General features: G+C 45.8%; 1 protein-coding gene across 1 annotated transcript; it reads left to right on the top strand.

Annotated features, from left to right (window-relative positions):
* The first annotated feature begins 3425 nt into the window (after window positions 1-3425).
* Window positions 3426-5000, top strand: LOC124662819 (cytochrome P450 94C1-like). The gene has a single exon (XM_047200612.1). The coding sequence runs from the start codon at window positions 3426-3428 to the stop codon at window positions 4998-5000; it is 1575 nt and encodes a 524-aa protein (XP_047056568.1).
* The last annotated feature ends 11506 nt before the right edge of the window (window positions 5001-16506 follow it).

The raw sequence follows: 16506 nt of genomic DNA, 5'->3' as shown, positions 1-16506 counted from the left end.
TTCTAGTTCACGCATAAACTTTAGGTTGGGAAAACCCTCAAGGTTTTACCTTGTTGTAAAAGTTTTTGTTAAAAACCTTGGGTGTAATGTTATGCCCGAGTGAGAATTTGAGAAAGGAAAGGGATTTGGTAAAAATGATGGGGATGAGAAAGTGGTTGGGATATTACGAAAACTTTGGCGCCTAAGTACTCACCCATGACAACAAACTAGCGCAACCACATTACTCCAACATGGGCACGGGGCTTAGCTCGACGTTCGTTCTCTTTAGCATGAGGCACCGCATAACTATACAAGGGTACGGTTACCCCCGAGTCCGGGTTGTCGAAGTTGGGACAATAGTATAACGGGAGGCCTTCGGGGCTGACCCGTCCGGAAGACACTATGGGTCTCCCGGCTTGGCGGTGGAGCCACGCTCAAAGGGAGGTGAGCTGCCACGGTGCCGGGAGGTACATACTCCATAGGGTAGGACCTCTTGCTAATTAGAATGGGCGAAAGGCTTCGACCGGTTATCCGATACCCACATACTTTCGTATGATGGCCCGGGGATGATCCCGACGGATTTATCGGATCTTGTGGGGAAAGTGTGCAAACTCGCAGAGTGAAATCTATTCGAATAGCCGTGTCCGCGGTCATGGACGGTTGGATTGGCTGTTGCTTAGCCTGATGTGTTTTGTTTATGAAAATGTTTGACAAAGGAAAGAAACGGGATTTGTGTTGGAGTACTTGGAGTACTGGTAAAATGGTTGATGACCACAATGAGGTGGTCGGAAAGGAATTGATAAAAATTTGGGTCTACCCTTCCTAAGCGTTTATGTCGTGAAAGATCTTCCTAAATTAAGTCTAGTAGTGAGGTCTTAGATATATTCTCTCATCTCCTTCACCCATGAAGTTGAGATGCTAACTCCCCTAAAACACTTCTTCTCTTCTACATAACATATTCTTGTTATATAAGTGGTCATTCCCTCTTGATCTCCTAGTTAGTCCTCGGTACCTTGTTCTCCTTGATATGTTACCTTGTAAATGGTTTGCGAGTACAATTCCAAATGTACTCACGGCTTTGTCCCTGGCTATTTACTTGGCCAGACTTGAAGGAGTTCGACAGATGAAGAAGGAGTTGGCGACGTCTATGCGAGCTAGGAACGTCTTCCCAGTCAGTTGCCTGTAGGGTTATGGCAGATGACTTGGGTACTGTGCTGCTGAAGTGATGATGCTACTCTGATGTTTAGTTAGGCCCTTCGAGGTATTATGTAATTATCGGTCATGTGACCACTTTGTAATTTTCTTATTCCGCTTTGTAATTGGATGGTGTAATTTGATATCAGTTCGGTTATGTGTTCACGGCGCACTGATCATGGGATCGTGAACTGTATACATAACAGGGAATTTCGGACCGTTAGTCCGGGGTCCCCACAGAGCTGGTATCAGAGCTATCCTGACTGTAGGAGACCTTAGTTAGCATGGACGTTAGTTAGGAAACAAGTAATTGGGAAAAACTATTTACGAAACAAATTATTTCTTTAGTAGGAAGCATAGCTTCTACTCCTCTTATTTCTTCAAAGCTTCTAAATTCTTATCTCTCCGCTTTATTAAAATGTTTGAAAATTCTTACTCTATTGTCTCATCCACTTCAAACCCACATGTTAGACGATGTCCCCAACTCAGACCGGAGACTAAAACTCAAAGATGGATCAATCCCTCGGGAAGACTCGTGTATCTCCAACGACAGCTATTGATGATTGGATGCCGACTTAGCCGTGCACATAAAGGGATAAAGGATCATGTCTTTGGTTGTCACCAAAGTCTGTCAGAGAGTTGACCTTGTTCCTCTTTGGACTCGCACTTTCGCAGTCATCAAGGATCAAGTTCTCAATTTCTTGACTAGTTATTTTTAGGCCAGCCACGAGAAGAGCTCTACTTCAGAAGCACCTCAACAGCTACCTCTTCGAAGACCTCATGTTTCCGGGATGTCGAGACTAGAAGTTCTACGCAGCCTTCTCCTCTGCCTCAACATCAACGACTCAACACCCGGCCCCTTCACCACCAACTGCTACAAGGATCCAAGTTGAAGCTGATGCTAACGTTATGAAGACGTCAACATATGCGACCAGCCCCAAACCTATAGGACGGATAGGACAAACTCAATCGCTTTGATTGAGCTACCCCGCGCATTAGGAATTTCTGGGTACTTAGAGTACCATGTCTGGTGTGATGATTGCTTGTGGATCCCTAGTGTGCTGCCTTGAGTGTTTGTATCTGTTTGCTGTGTGCATGTATGTCTTGCTATTTAGACGTTCCCGCCCTTTTTAATTGTTTGAAATTTGTGAAACAACAATTAAAAATGGAAATCTGCCAGTGTACTGTTTTGCTAATAAAAATAGTTTGATATCAGTTCGGTTATGTGTTCACGGCGCACTGATCATGGGATCGTGAACTGTATACATAACAGGGAATTTCGGACCGTTAGTCCGGGGTCCCCACAACGAAGGCCCCGCAGCGACGGCGAGGAGGAGGAGGATGAGGAGGAGGACGAATGCCCCGTTGGCAGCGACAGCGAGGAGGAGGAGGAGGAGGACGACCCCAAGTTCGCCCAGCGGGAGGCGCTGGAGGCGGCGGACGAGAAGGCGACGGCAAGGAAGGAGGCCAGGGCCCGGGCAAGGGCGCAGGCGGCGCGTCGACATCCGTTCAACGACGACGACGACGAAGACGCCACTTCGTCCAACTGGAACTCCTCCACGGACGCGTCGTCCGGCAGTTCCTCTTCCGAGGAGGAGGTGACAAGCAAGAGGCGCGTTCGCGAGGACGACGAGGTAGGGCCTTCTAACAAGAAGGCCAAGAATTAGCTTATAGTTTCTTTATTTTTAAATTTGTTCTCTAGTTTGTATGTTAAATACATTTGAACTTGGAGTTCTTCAACAAAAATAAAAAGAAGGAGCAAGAAAACAAAACAGTGAGATGTCCAAAATCGTCGGACCGCTGGGGGTGGCTCCCGACGCAAATGGACAATTTATGCGTGGCGGTCATTTTCGCGTCCGCCAGATAACGCAAACGGATGCTCGAGAATAATTTAGACGTCTGAACTGCGTCGATGCATTGGAGATGCCTGAGGACGTACGCGATGGGCTGGATAGAACAGTCAGGAAGGAAAACGAATGTGCTCAAATCCAACTAAGAGTGAGCGTGACAGACCCAGTGTGTGTCACTGAGTGGTCAAACTTACGGTGGAAAGTACAGGAGAGGAGTCTTTGCCCATACACACGCGCACGACAGTCCCATACACTCGCTTCAACCACGAGTGACCGGGAGAGTATAAAACGGCCTCGTCCGGGGGCACACACAGCTCCTCGCCCGCCCGCCCGCGTATGAAAGCCCGCGCACGAACGCACGCGAAAACATAGCACCGGTGCGCTAAGGCCGTCGAGATCGTCATGGAGGCTGCCGCAGAGGCGCTCTCGACCTCCCAGCTGCAGCCGCACGTGGCCGGCGCCTTCTTCGCGCTCGCGGCGTGCACCGTGGCGCTCGCCGCCCTGCTGGCCGTGGCGCGCACCCGCCCGCCGTGGTGGTGCGACTGCGCGGTGTGCGAGGCCTACCTGACGGCATCGTGGGCCGGCGAGTTCGACAACCTCTGCGACTGGTACGCCCACCTGCTGCGCGCCTCGCCGTCGCGGACCGTCCACGTCCACGTCCTCCGCAACGTGCTCACCGCCAACCCGGTCACCGTCGACCACATGCTGCGCGCACGGTTCGACAACTACCCCAAAGGCGCGCCCTTCTCGGCCATCCTCGCCGACTTCCTCGGCCGCGGGATCTTCAACGTCGACGGGGAGGCCTGGATGTTCCAGCGCAAGCTCGCCGCCGCCGAGCTGGCCTCCCCCGCGATCAGAGCGTACGCGGCGAGCGTCGTGGCCTCCGAGCTCCGCTCCCGCCTCGTTCCCCTGCTCCACTCTGCTTCCTCTGACGGCGCCGATGGCAAGGTGCTGGACCTGCAGGACGTGTTCCGCCGCTTCGCCTTCGACTGCATCTGCAAGATCTCCTTCGGGCTCGACCCGGGCTGCCTCGAGCTGTCCATGCCGGTCTCGGCGTTCGTGGACGCGTTCGACGCGGCGTCCATGCTCTCCGCGCGGCGCGCCATCGCGCCAATGCAAATCGTATGGCGCTTAAAGCGGCTCCTCAACGTCGGGGACGAGAGGAAGCTCCGTGACTCGGTGCGCCTCGTGGACGCGTTCGCCACGGAGGTCATCCGGCAGCGGCACAAGCTGGGCGCCTCGTCCGGGAGCGACCTCCTGTCGCGGTTCATGGGGTCCATCAGCGACGACAGGTACCTCCGGGACATCGTCGTCAGCTTCATGCTCGCCGGCCGCGACACCGTGGCCTCGGCGCTGACCGCCTTCTTCCTGCTCCTCTCCGACCACCCGGAGGCCGCCGCCGCGATCCGGGACGAGGTCTCGCGCGTCGCCGGCGACGACGACGACCGACCAGTCTTTGGCAAGCTCAAGGACATGCACTACGTGCACGCCGCGCTGTACGAGAGCATGCGGCTGTTCCCGCCGGTGCAGTTCGACTCCAAGTTCGCCGCGGGCGACGACACGCTCCCGGACGGCACGGCCGTGACGAAGGGCACGCGGGTGACCTACCACGCCTACGCCATGGGGCGGATGGAGTCCGTGTGGGGCCCCGACTGCGCCGAGTTCCGGCCGGAGCGGTGGCTCCGCGGCGGGCGGTTCGTGCCGGTGAGCCCGTACCGGTACCCTGTGTTCCAGGCCGGCGTGCGCGTGTGCGTGGGCAAGGACCTGGCGCTCATGGAGATGAAGGCCGTCATCGTGGCCGTGGTCCGGAGCTTCGACGTTGAGACGGTCGGGCGGAGCTCGCGCCGGCCAAAGTTCGCGCCGGGGCTCACGGCCACGTTCGCGGGCGGCCTGCCCGTCAGAGTTCGCCGGCGAGCGAGCGCGGTGAGCGGGCACGGCCCGCCCCGCAAATCTAATACTACCACAACAGAGGAATAAACAAGTGTTCGTTCGTACGCCGATCTGTTCTCGCTTGCTGTTTTCTTTCAGGTCGGAATTTTTTAGGTAAAAAATCAGGCGCTAGATTTGTATGTAAAGCCGCTGTAGATTATGAGCTTTATGACTCCGTGGCCACTGGTGTCGCGAGAGTGCGTTGGCCCTTGGCAAGCTGATGCTGGAAAACACGATTGATTATTCAGTTCATCGGTCTCCACTTGCGATCGGTTGATTGATCAATCGACAAATATATGCATGGAATCGATCTGAAATTATTCAGACCGGATCAGGTATCATTCACACACGATTTTTTCGTGGGTTATGTATAATGGCATCTTCTGCCAAGCGATCTAAAATAGCGACTCATTCAATTTATTTTGGTTTGTTTGGATCGGCTCGCAGATAGATTGGAGGTGGAGATTCACTGCTAGGCCAAGCAAAAGGGTCAACAGGTCGGGTTTTACTACAACTACTTGAGACCGGTACAATTTGTTATGTCCGAGCTGGCCAAGGGTGCCTGGCGAGTTGGGAAATTCATTTCCCAATTGCAACATAAAACATAGTAATTGGCAACTAAATAATGTGGAAAATATGTGTCATTGCTCTCCATGCACCGCCTAGCAAGTTACTCTAAAATATGCAAAATGACATAATATATTATATTGCGTGCTAGGATTTTTTTTTTTCTTCTCAATCCAAACCTTTGCACCGGGTCGGAGATGGTGGCCAAGTCGGTGAGCATGACCCGGATTTTCTCAGCCATAATCTTGGCTTTGGCCTCCAAAACCTTGGACTTTGCATCGACACCCATGAGCTTAGCCTTGGATTCGGCCTTGACGAGCCTATACTTTGCGGTTGTTTCTTTCTCTTTGTGCCGCCTCTCTTCCCTCTCGGCGATGGGCTCTTTCTTCTTGGCCATCAACTCCCTCAAGGTGTCTTGGAACGCCAATAAGGAAGCTTGACGGTTCACGTCGGTCTTGGTTGCCTTGTAGCCAATTGGCCATTTGGAACGGCCACCACTGCATGCCTTATAGGTTGAAGGGTTGGCAAGGCATTGGCCATCATATTCGAGGTCTATGGTACCGTCCTTTGACAAATTGGCATTGCCCTTCTCCTTGCCGTCCTCGAGTTTCTTCCAAAGGGTGTACGTGTTTCCCACTTCTAGGTGACCTTGAGCAATATCCAACAATGGCTCAACGTGAAGACCTTGTTCTCGTAGGTGGACTTGAAGTGCTCCAAAACATAAACAACCTACACATGCGCACAACAATCAATGATATATGCCCACATATGTGCAATGAACATCGAGAAGTCGGGAAGAGGTTTACCATGTCAATGGCCGAGACACCGCTTATTTCCCTTCTATTCACCGCCTCGAATGAGCCTTTGAACTTTCTACACTCGGCATGGATGGCACCCCACCTCCTTGAAAGTGAGAGATATTTTCGATCACTATAGAAGGGGCATGGTGGGAACAGCTTGTGCTCATGCAAGTACTTGCCCACGGTCCCCAGTAGGCAAATCCCTTTTGGTTGGCTCTACGAAGGGGATCTTCTGAAATCTCTATCCAAACATTGCATAGCAACTTATCCTCTTCGGTAGTGTAGCTCGTCGTCCTTTGGCTCACCTTTTTTCCCTAGGCAACCGTCGGGCCAAGTGACGCGGCCAGTGTCACGACTGTGGCTTGGGTGATGCCCTAGCCCATGGCCTGGGTGAAGCCGTCGTTGCAAAACAATGGCTGATTGTCAATGGAGTAGCCCTCTCGTGAGCCTCATTATATTGAGTCTTGTCATATTGAGTGTAGTCGCCATCTTTCTCGTTAGCGCCGTGATGACCCACAAGTATAGGGGATCGCAACAGTCTTCGCGGGAAGTAAAACCCAATTTATTGATTCGACACAAGGGGAGACAAAGAATACTTGAAAGCCTTAACAGCGGAGTTGTCAATTCAGCCGCACCTGGAAACAGACTTGCTCGCAAGAGTTTATCAGTAGTAACAGCTTTATAGCAATGGCGATAGTGAAATAACAAGCAACAGAGTAACAAAGACAGCAGTAGTGATTTTAGTAAACAGCAGGATTAAAATACTGTAGGCACGGGGACGGATGACGGGCGTTGCATGGATGAGAGAAACTCATGTAACAATCATAGCAGGGCATTTGCAGATAATAATAAAACGGTATCCAAGTACAAAACAATCAATAGACATGTGTTCCAATTATAGTCGTACGTGCTCGCAATGAGAAACTTGCACAACATCTTTTGTCCTACCAGCCGGTGGCAGCCGGGCCTCAAGGGAAACTACTGGATATTAAGGTACTCCTTTTAATAGAGTACCGGAGCAAAGCATTAACACTCCGTGAACACATGTGATCCTCACGTCACTACCATCCCCTCCGGTTGTCCCGATTTCGTCACTTCGGGGCCATTGGTTCCGGACAGCGACATGTGTATACAACTTGCGTGTAAGACCATAAACAATGAATATCATGATGAAATAATAACATGTTCAGATCTGAGATCATGGCACTCGGGCCCTAGTGACAAGCATTAAGCATAACAAGTTGCAACAATATCATCAAAGTACCAATTACGGACACTAGGCACTATGCCCTAACAATCTTATGCTATTACATGACCAATCTCATCCAATCCCTACCATCCCCTTCGGCCTACAAGCGGGGAATTACTCACACATGGATGGGGGAAGCATGGCTGGTTGATGGAGAGGCGTTGGCGGTGATGGCGGCGATGATCTCCTCCAATTCCCCGTCCCGGCGGAGTGCCAGAACGGAGACTTCTGGCTCCCGAGACGGAGTTTCGCGATGTGGCGGCGTTCTGGAGGGTTTCTGGCGACTTCGACTTCTTCCCGTGCGTTTTTAGGTCGAGGCCGATAAATAGTCCGAAGGAGGGCGTCGGAGGCCAGCCGAGGGGGCCACACCATAGGGCCGCGCGGGCCCCCCCTAGGCCGCGCCGCCTTATGGTGTGGGGCCCTTGGGCCTCCAATTGATTTGTCCTTCTGGCTCCGTCAGTATTCTGGGAAAATAGGGCCTTTCGTCAAAATCCCGAGGTTTTTCCTGAAAGTTGGATTTCGCACAAAAACGAGACACCGAATCAGCTTCGCTGAAAACAGCGTTAGTCCGCGTTAGTTGCATCCAAAATACACAAATTAGAGGCAAAACAATAGCAAAAGTGTTCGGGAAAGTAGATACGTTTTGGACGTATCAACTCCCCCCAAGCTTAGCTTATTGCTTGTCCTCAAGCAATTCAGTTAAAAACTGAGCGATAAAAGAACTTTCACGAACACATTTGTTCATATGATGTATATATTCTCATGATATGGCTAATACTTAAGCAGTTCATAATAAGATACATGCAAATAAGATCATTTAACAGCTATGTCAATCATGAAGAGGTACCAACAATTAATAATAAGCATCATGAATCATGTATATAAGCAGGATTGCAATGTTCATAAAAGGGTATGATAGAGTGGTATCTCGCTTGCCTGTATTTGATCGGCAAAACATAAATGCCCGGGCACCTCTGGAGTTCATAGAAAGACTAGAAGTAATGATTGTCAAAGATAAAAGCATCAAAGTTATACCACAATCAATCATATTTTGAGACAAGCATATTATACTAAGAATGAAAGTTGTGCTCTCAAGAAAGTGCTCAAAGAAAGGATGGAGACACAACATAAAAGTAAAAGATTGACCCTTCGCAGAGGGAAGTGATGGCGAGTATTTCACACGTTCGTTGGGCAACCCCAAGAGGAAGGTATGATGCGCACAGCAGCAAGTTTTCCCTCAGAAAGAAACCAAGGTTTATCGAACCAGGAGGAGCCAAGAAGAACGTTGAAGGTTGATGGCGGCGGGATGTAATGCGGCGCAACACCAGGGATTCCGGCGCCAACGTGGAACCTGCACAACACAACCAAAGTACTTTGCCCCAACGAAACAGCTGAGGTTGTCAATCTCACCGGCTTGCTGTAACAAAGGATTAACCGTATTGTGTGGAAGATGATTGTTTGCAGAGAAAACAAGTAAAAACAAGTATTGCAAGCAGATTTGTATTTCAGTATTAAAGAATGAAACGGGGTCCACAGTTCACTAGAGGTGTCTCTCCCATAAGATAAAAGCATGTTGGGTGAACAAATTACAGTCGGGCAATTGACAAATAGAGAGGGCATAACAATGCACATACATGGCATGATAAGTATAGTGAGATTTAATTGGGCATTACGACAAAGTACATAGACCGCCATCCAACCGCATCTATGCCTAAAAAGTCCACCTTCGAGTTATCGTCCGAACCCCTTCCAAGCATTAAGTTGCAAAGCAACATGACAATTGCATTAAGTATGGTGCGTAATGTAATCAACAACTACATCCTCTGGACATAGCGCCAATGTTTTATTCCTAGTGGCAACAAAGACAACACAACCTTAGAACTTTCCGTCACCGTCCTGTGTCAATGCGGGCATGAACCCACTATCGAGCATAAATACTCCCTCTTGGAGTTAAAAGCAAAAACTTGGCCAGAGCCTCTACTAGTAACGGAGAGCATGCAAGATCATAAACAACACATATGTAATAACTTGATAATTAACATAACATGGTATTCTCTATCCATCGGATCCCGACAAACACAACATAGAGTATTACGGATAGATGATCTTGATCATGTTAGGCAGCTCACAAGATCCAACAATGAAGCACAATGAGGAGAAGACAACCATCTAGCTACTGCTATGGACCCATAGTCCAGGGGTGAACTACTCACTCATCACTCCGGAGGCGACCATGGCGGTGTAGAGTCCTCCGGGAGATGAATCCCCTCTCCGGCAGGGTGCCGGAGGAGATCTCCCGAATCCCCCGAGATGGGATCGGCGGCGGCGGCGTCTCGCAAGGTTTTCCGTATCGTGGTTTTTTCGCATCGGGGGTTTCGCGACGGAGGCTTTAAGTAGGCGGAAGGGCGAGTCGGGGGCCGACGAGGGGCCCACACCACAGGCGGCGCGGCCCCCCTTGGCCGCGCCGCCTTGTGGTTTGGCCACCTCGTGGCCCCACTTCGTATGCTCTTCGGTCTTCCGGAAGGTTCGTGGCGAAATAGGCCCCTGGGTCTTCGTTTCGTCCAATTCCGAGAATATTTCGTTACTAGGATTTCGAAACCAAAAACAGCAAGTAGAACAGGAACTGGCACTTCGGCATCTTGTTAATAGGTTAGTTCCGTAAAATGCACGAATATGACATAAAGTGTGCATAAAACATGTAGGTATCATCAATAATATGGCATAGAACATAAGAAATTATCGATACGTCGGAGACGTATCAAGCATCCCCAAGCTTAGTTCTCGCTTCGTCCCGAGCGAGGTAAAACGATAACAAAGATAATTTCTGAAGTGATATGCCATCATAACCTTGATCATACTATTTGTAAACATATGTAGTGGATGCAGCGATCAAAACAATGGTAATGACATGAGTAAACAAGTGAATCATAAAGCAAAGACTTTTCATGAATAGTACTTCAAGACAAGTATTAATAAGTCTTGCATAAGAGTTAACTCATAAAGCAATAAATCAAAGTAAACGTATTGAAGCAACACAAAGGAAGATAAAGTTTCAGCGGTTGCTTTCAACTTGTAACATGTATATCTCATGGATAATTGTCAACATAGAGTAATATAACAAGTGCAATATGCAAATATGTAGGAATCAATGCACAGTTCACACAAGTGTTTGCTTCTTGAGGTGGAGAGAGATAGGTGAACTGACTCAACATAAAAGTAAAAAGAATGGTCCTTCAAAGAGGAAAGCATCGATTGCTATATTTGTGCTAGAGCTTTTATTTTGAAAACATGAAACAATTTTGTCAACGGTAGTAATAAAGCATATGAGTTATGAAAGTTATATCTTACAAGTTGAGAGTCTCATGCATAGTATACTAATAGTGCCCGCACCTTGTCCTAATTAGCTTGGACTACCGGATCTTTGCAATGCACATGTTTTAACCAAGTGTCACAATGGGGTACCTCCATGCCGCCTGTACAAAGGTCTAAGGAGAAAGCTCGCATTTTGGATTTCTCGCTTTTGATTATTCTCAACTTAGACATCCATACCGGGACAACATGGACAACAGATAATGGACTCCTCTTTAATGCATAAGCATGTGGCAACAATTATTATTCTCATATGAGATTGAGGATATGTGTCCAAGATCGAAACTTCCACCATGAATCATGGCTTTAGTTAGCGGCCCAATGTTCTTCTCTAACAATATGCATGCTCCAACCATAAAGGTGGTAGATCTCTCTTACTTCATACAAGACGGACATGCATAGCAACTCACATGATATTCAACAAAGAATAGTTGATGGCGTCCCCAGAAACATGGTTATCGCACAACAAGCAACTTAATAAGAGATAAAGTGCATAAGTACATATTCAATACCACAATAGTTTTTAAGCTATTTGTCCCATGAGCTATATATTGCAAAGGTGAATGATGGAATTTTAAAGGTAGCACTCAAGCAATTTACTTTGGAATGGCGGATAAATACCATGTAGTAGGTAGGTATGGTGGACACAAATGGCATAGTGGTTGGCTCAAGTATTTTGGATGCATGAGAAGTATTCCTTCTCGATACAAGGTTTAGGCTAGCAAGGTTATTTGAAACAAACACAAGGATGAATGGTGCAGCAAAACTCACATAAAAGACATATTGTAAACATCATAAGACTCTACACCGTCTTCCTTGTTGTTCAAAACTCAATACTAGATGTTATCTAGACTCTAGAGAAACCAAATATGCAAACCAAATTGGCAAGCTCTAAGTATTTCTTCATTAATGGGTGCAAAGTATATGATGCAAGAGCTTAAACATGAGCACAACAATTGCCAAGTATCAGATTATCCAAGACATTTTAGAGTTACTACATGTATCATTTTCCAATTCCAACCATACAACAATTTAACGAAGAAGAAACTTCGCCATGAATACTATGAGTAGAGCCTAAGGACATATTTGTCCATATGCTACAGCGGAGCGTGTCTCTCTCCCACAAAGTGAATGCTAGGATCCATTTTATTCAAACAAAACAAAAAACGAAAACAAACTGACGCTCCAAGCAAAGTGCATAAGATGTGACGGAATAAAAATATAGTTTCAGGGGAGGAACCTGATAATGTTGTCGATGAAGAAGGGGATGCCTTGGGCATCCCCAAGCTTAGACGCTTGAGTCTTCTTAGAATATGCAGGGGTGAACCACCGGGGCATCCCCAAGCTTAGAGCTTTCACTCTCCTTAATCATATTGCATCATACTCCTCTCTTGATCCTTGAAAACTTCCTCCACACCAAACTCGAAACAACTCATTAGAGGGTTAGTGCATAATAAAAATTCACATGTTCAGAGGTGACACAATCATTCTTAACACTTCTGGACATTGCATAAAGCTACTGGACATTAATGGATCAAAGAAATTCATCCAACATAGCAAAAGAGGCAATGCGAAATAAAAGGCAGAATCTGTCAAAACAGAACAGTCCGTAAAGATGGATTTTATTAGGCCACCAGACTTGCTCAAATGAAAATTCTCAAATTGAATGAAAGTTGCGTACATATCTGAGGATCATGCACGTAAATTGGCTTAATTATCTGAGCTTCCTACAGGGAGGTAGACCCAGATTCGTGACAGCAAAGAAATCTGGAACTGCGCAGTAATCCAAATCTAGTACTTACTTTACTATCAAAGACTTTACTTGGCACAACAAAATTCAAAACTAAGATAAGGAGAGGTTGCTACAGTAGTAAACAACTTCCAAGACACAAATATAAAACAAAAATACTGGAGTAAAAACATGGGTTGTCTCCCACAAGCGCTTTTCTTTAACGCCTTTCAGCCTAGGCGCGTAAAGTGTATATCAAGTAACATCTAGAGACGAAGCATCAACATCATAATTTGTTCTAATAATAGAATCATAAGGTAACTTCATTCTCTTTCTAGGGAAGTGTTCCATACCTTTCTTGAGAGGAAATTGATATTTAATATTACCTTCCTTCATATCAATAGTAGCACCAACGGTTCGAAGAAAAGGTCTTCCCAATATAATGGGGCAAGATGCATTGCATTCAATATCCAAGACAACAAAATCAACGGGGACAAGGTTATTGTTAACCATAATATGAACATTATCAACTCTCCCCAAAGGTTTTTTTTTAGCATTATCAGCGAGATTAACATCCAGATAACAGTTTTTCAATGGTGGCAAGTCAAGCATATCATAGAATTTTTTAGGCATAACACAAATACTTGCACCAAGATCACATAAAGCATTACAATCAAAATCTTTGACTCTCATTTTAATGATGGGCTCCCAACCATCCTCTAGCTTTCTAGGAATAGAAGTTTCAAGTTTTAGTTTTTCTTCTCTAGCTTTTATGAGAGCATTTGTAATATGTTTTGTGAAAGCCAAGTTTATAGCGCTAGCATTGGGACTCTTAGCAAGTTTTTGTAAGAACTTTATAACTTCAGAGATGTGGCAATCATCAAAATCTAAATCATTACAATCTAAAGCAATGGGATTATCATCCCCAAGATTGGAAAAAATTTCAGACAGTTTTATCACAAGCAGTTTCAAGCAGCTTTAGCAGCTTTCAGGTAATTTTGCGCGCTTTGCACTAGGAGTAGAAGCATTGCCAACACCAATTATTTTACCATTAATAGTAGGAGGTGCAGCAACATGTGAAGAATTAGCATTGCTAGTGGTGGTAATAGTCCAAACTTTAGCTGCATTTTCCTTTTCAGCTAGTTTTTCATTTTCTTCTCTATCCCACTTAGCACGCAGTTCAGCCATTAATCTTATATTCTCATTAATTCTAACTTGGATGGCATTTGCTGTAGTAACAATTTTATTTTCAATATCCCTATTAGGCATAACTTTCGATTTTAAAAGATCAACATCAGAGGCAAGACTATCAACTCTAGAAACAAGAATATCAATTTTATTGAGCTTTTCCTCAACAGATTTGTTAAAAGCAGTTTGTGTACTAATAAATTCTTTAAGCATGGCTTCAAGTCCAGGGGGTGTATTCCTATTATTGTTGTAAGAATTCCCATAAGAATTAGCATAACCGTTACCATTATTATAAGTATATGGTCTATAGTTATTACTAGAATTGTTCCGATAAGCATTGTTGTTGAAATTATTATTTTTAATGAAGTTTACATCAACATGTTCTTCTTGGGCAACCAATGAAGCTAATGGAACATTATTAGGATCAACATTAGTCCTATCATTCGCAAGCATAGACATAATAGCATCAACCTTATCATTCAAGGAAGAGGATTCTTCAACTGAATTTACCTTCTTACCTTGTGGAGCTCTTTCCGTGTGCCATTCAGAGTAATTAATCATCATATTATCAAGGAGCTTTGTTGCTTCACCAAGAGTGATGGACATAAAGGTACCTCCAGCAGCTGAATCCAATAAATTCCGCGAAGAAAAATTTAGTCCCGCATAGAAGGTTTGGATGATCATCCAAGTAGTCACCCATGGGTTGGGCAATTTTTAACCAGAGATTTCATTCTTTCCCAAGCTTAGAGCAACATGTTCATTATCTAATTGTTTAAAATTCATTATGCTACTCCTCAAAGATATAATTTAAGCAGTGGGGATAATATCTACCAATAAAAGCATCCTTGCATTTAGTCCAGGAATCAATACTATTCTTCAACAGAGATAGCAACCAATCTTTAGCTCTTCCTCTTAATGAGAAAGGAAACAATTTTAATTTTATAATGTCACCATCTACATCTTTATACTTTTGCATTTCACATAGTTCAACAAAATTATTGAGATGGGCAGCAAGCATCACTCGTAACTAACACTGCAAAATTGCTCTCGCATAACAAGATTCAAGAAAGCGTGTTTAATTTCAAAGAATTCTGCTGTAGTAGCAGGTGGAGCAATAGGTGTGCATAGGAAATCATTATTATTTGTGCTAGTGAAGGCACACAACTTAGTGTTTTCAGGGGTAGCCATTTTAGCAGTAGTAAATAAAGCAAACTAGATAAAGTAAATGCAAGTAAACTAAATTTTTTGTGTTTTTGATATAGCAAACAAGACAAGAATAAAGTAAAGCTAGCAACTAATTTTTTTGTGTTTTGATATAAGTGCAGCAAACAAAGTAGTAAATAAAATAAAGCAAGACAAAAACAAAGTAAAGAGATTGAGAAGTGGAGACTCCCTTGCAGCATGTCTTGATCACCCCGGCAACGGCGCTTAAAAGAGCTTGATGGCGTGTATTTCACACGTTCGTTGGGCAACCCCAAGAGGAAGGTATGATGCGCACAGCAGCAAGTTTTCCCTCGTAAAGAAACCAAGGTTTATCGAACCAGGAGGAGCCAAGAAGCACGTTGAAGGTTGATGGCGGCTGGATGTAACGCGGCGCAACACCAGGGATTCTGCGCGCCAACGTGGAACCCGCACAACACAACCAAAGTACTTTGCCCCAACGAAACAAATGAGGTTGTCAATCTCACCGGCTTGCTGTAACAAAGGATTAACCGTATTGTGTGGAAGATGATTGTTTGCAGAGAGAAAACAAGAAAAACAAGTATTGCAGACAGATTTGTATTTCAAGTATTAAAGAATGGACCGGGTCCACAGCTCACTAGAGGTGTCTCTCCCATAAGATAAAAGCATGTTGGGTGAACAAATTACAGCCGGGCAATTGACAAATAGAGAGGGCATAACAATGCACATACATGGCATGATAAGTATAGTGAGATTTAATTGGGCATTACGACAAAGTACATAGACCGCCATCCAACCGCATCTATGCCTAAAAAGTCCACCTTCAGTGTTATCGTCCGAACCCTTTCCAAGATATTAAGTTGCAAAGCAACTGTACAATTGCATTAAGTATGGATCGTAATGTAATCAACAACTACATCCTCTGGACATAGCGCCAATGTTTTATCCCTAGTGGCAACGGCACAACACAACCTTAGAACTTTTCGTCACCGTCCCGTGTGTCAATGCGCATGAACCCACTATCGAGCATAAATACTCCCTCTTGGAGTTAAAAGCAAAAACTTGGCCGCAGCCTCTACTAGTAACTGGAGAGCATGCAAGATCATAAACAACACATATGTAATAACTTGATAATTAACATAACATGGTATTCTCTATCCATCTGGATCCCGACAAACACAACATAGAGTATTACGTATAGATGATCTTGATCATGTTAGGCAGCTCTACAAGATCCAACAATGAAGCACAATGAGGAGAAGACAACCATCTAGCTAACGCTATGGACCCATAGTCCAGGGGTGAACTACTCACTCATCACTCCGAGGCGACCATGGCGGTGTAGAGTCCTCCGGGAGATGAATCCCCTCCCGCGGCAGGTGCCGGAGGAGATCTCCGGAATCCCCCGAGATGGGACCGCGCGGCGCGCGTCTCGCAAGGTTTTCCGTATCGTGGTTTTTTCGCATCGGG

This window comes from Lolium rigidum, chromosome 6 (genome assembly GCF_022539505.1).
Source record: "Lolium rigidum isolate FL_2022 chromosome 6, APGP_CSIRO_Lrig_0.1, whole genome shotgun sequence".
Classification (NCBI taxonomy): Eukaryota; Viridiplantae; Streptophyta; class Magnoliopsida; order Poales; family Poaceae; genus Lolium; species Lolium rigidum.
This window is presented reverse-complemented; position numbering and strand designations above follow the sequence as displayed.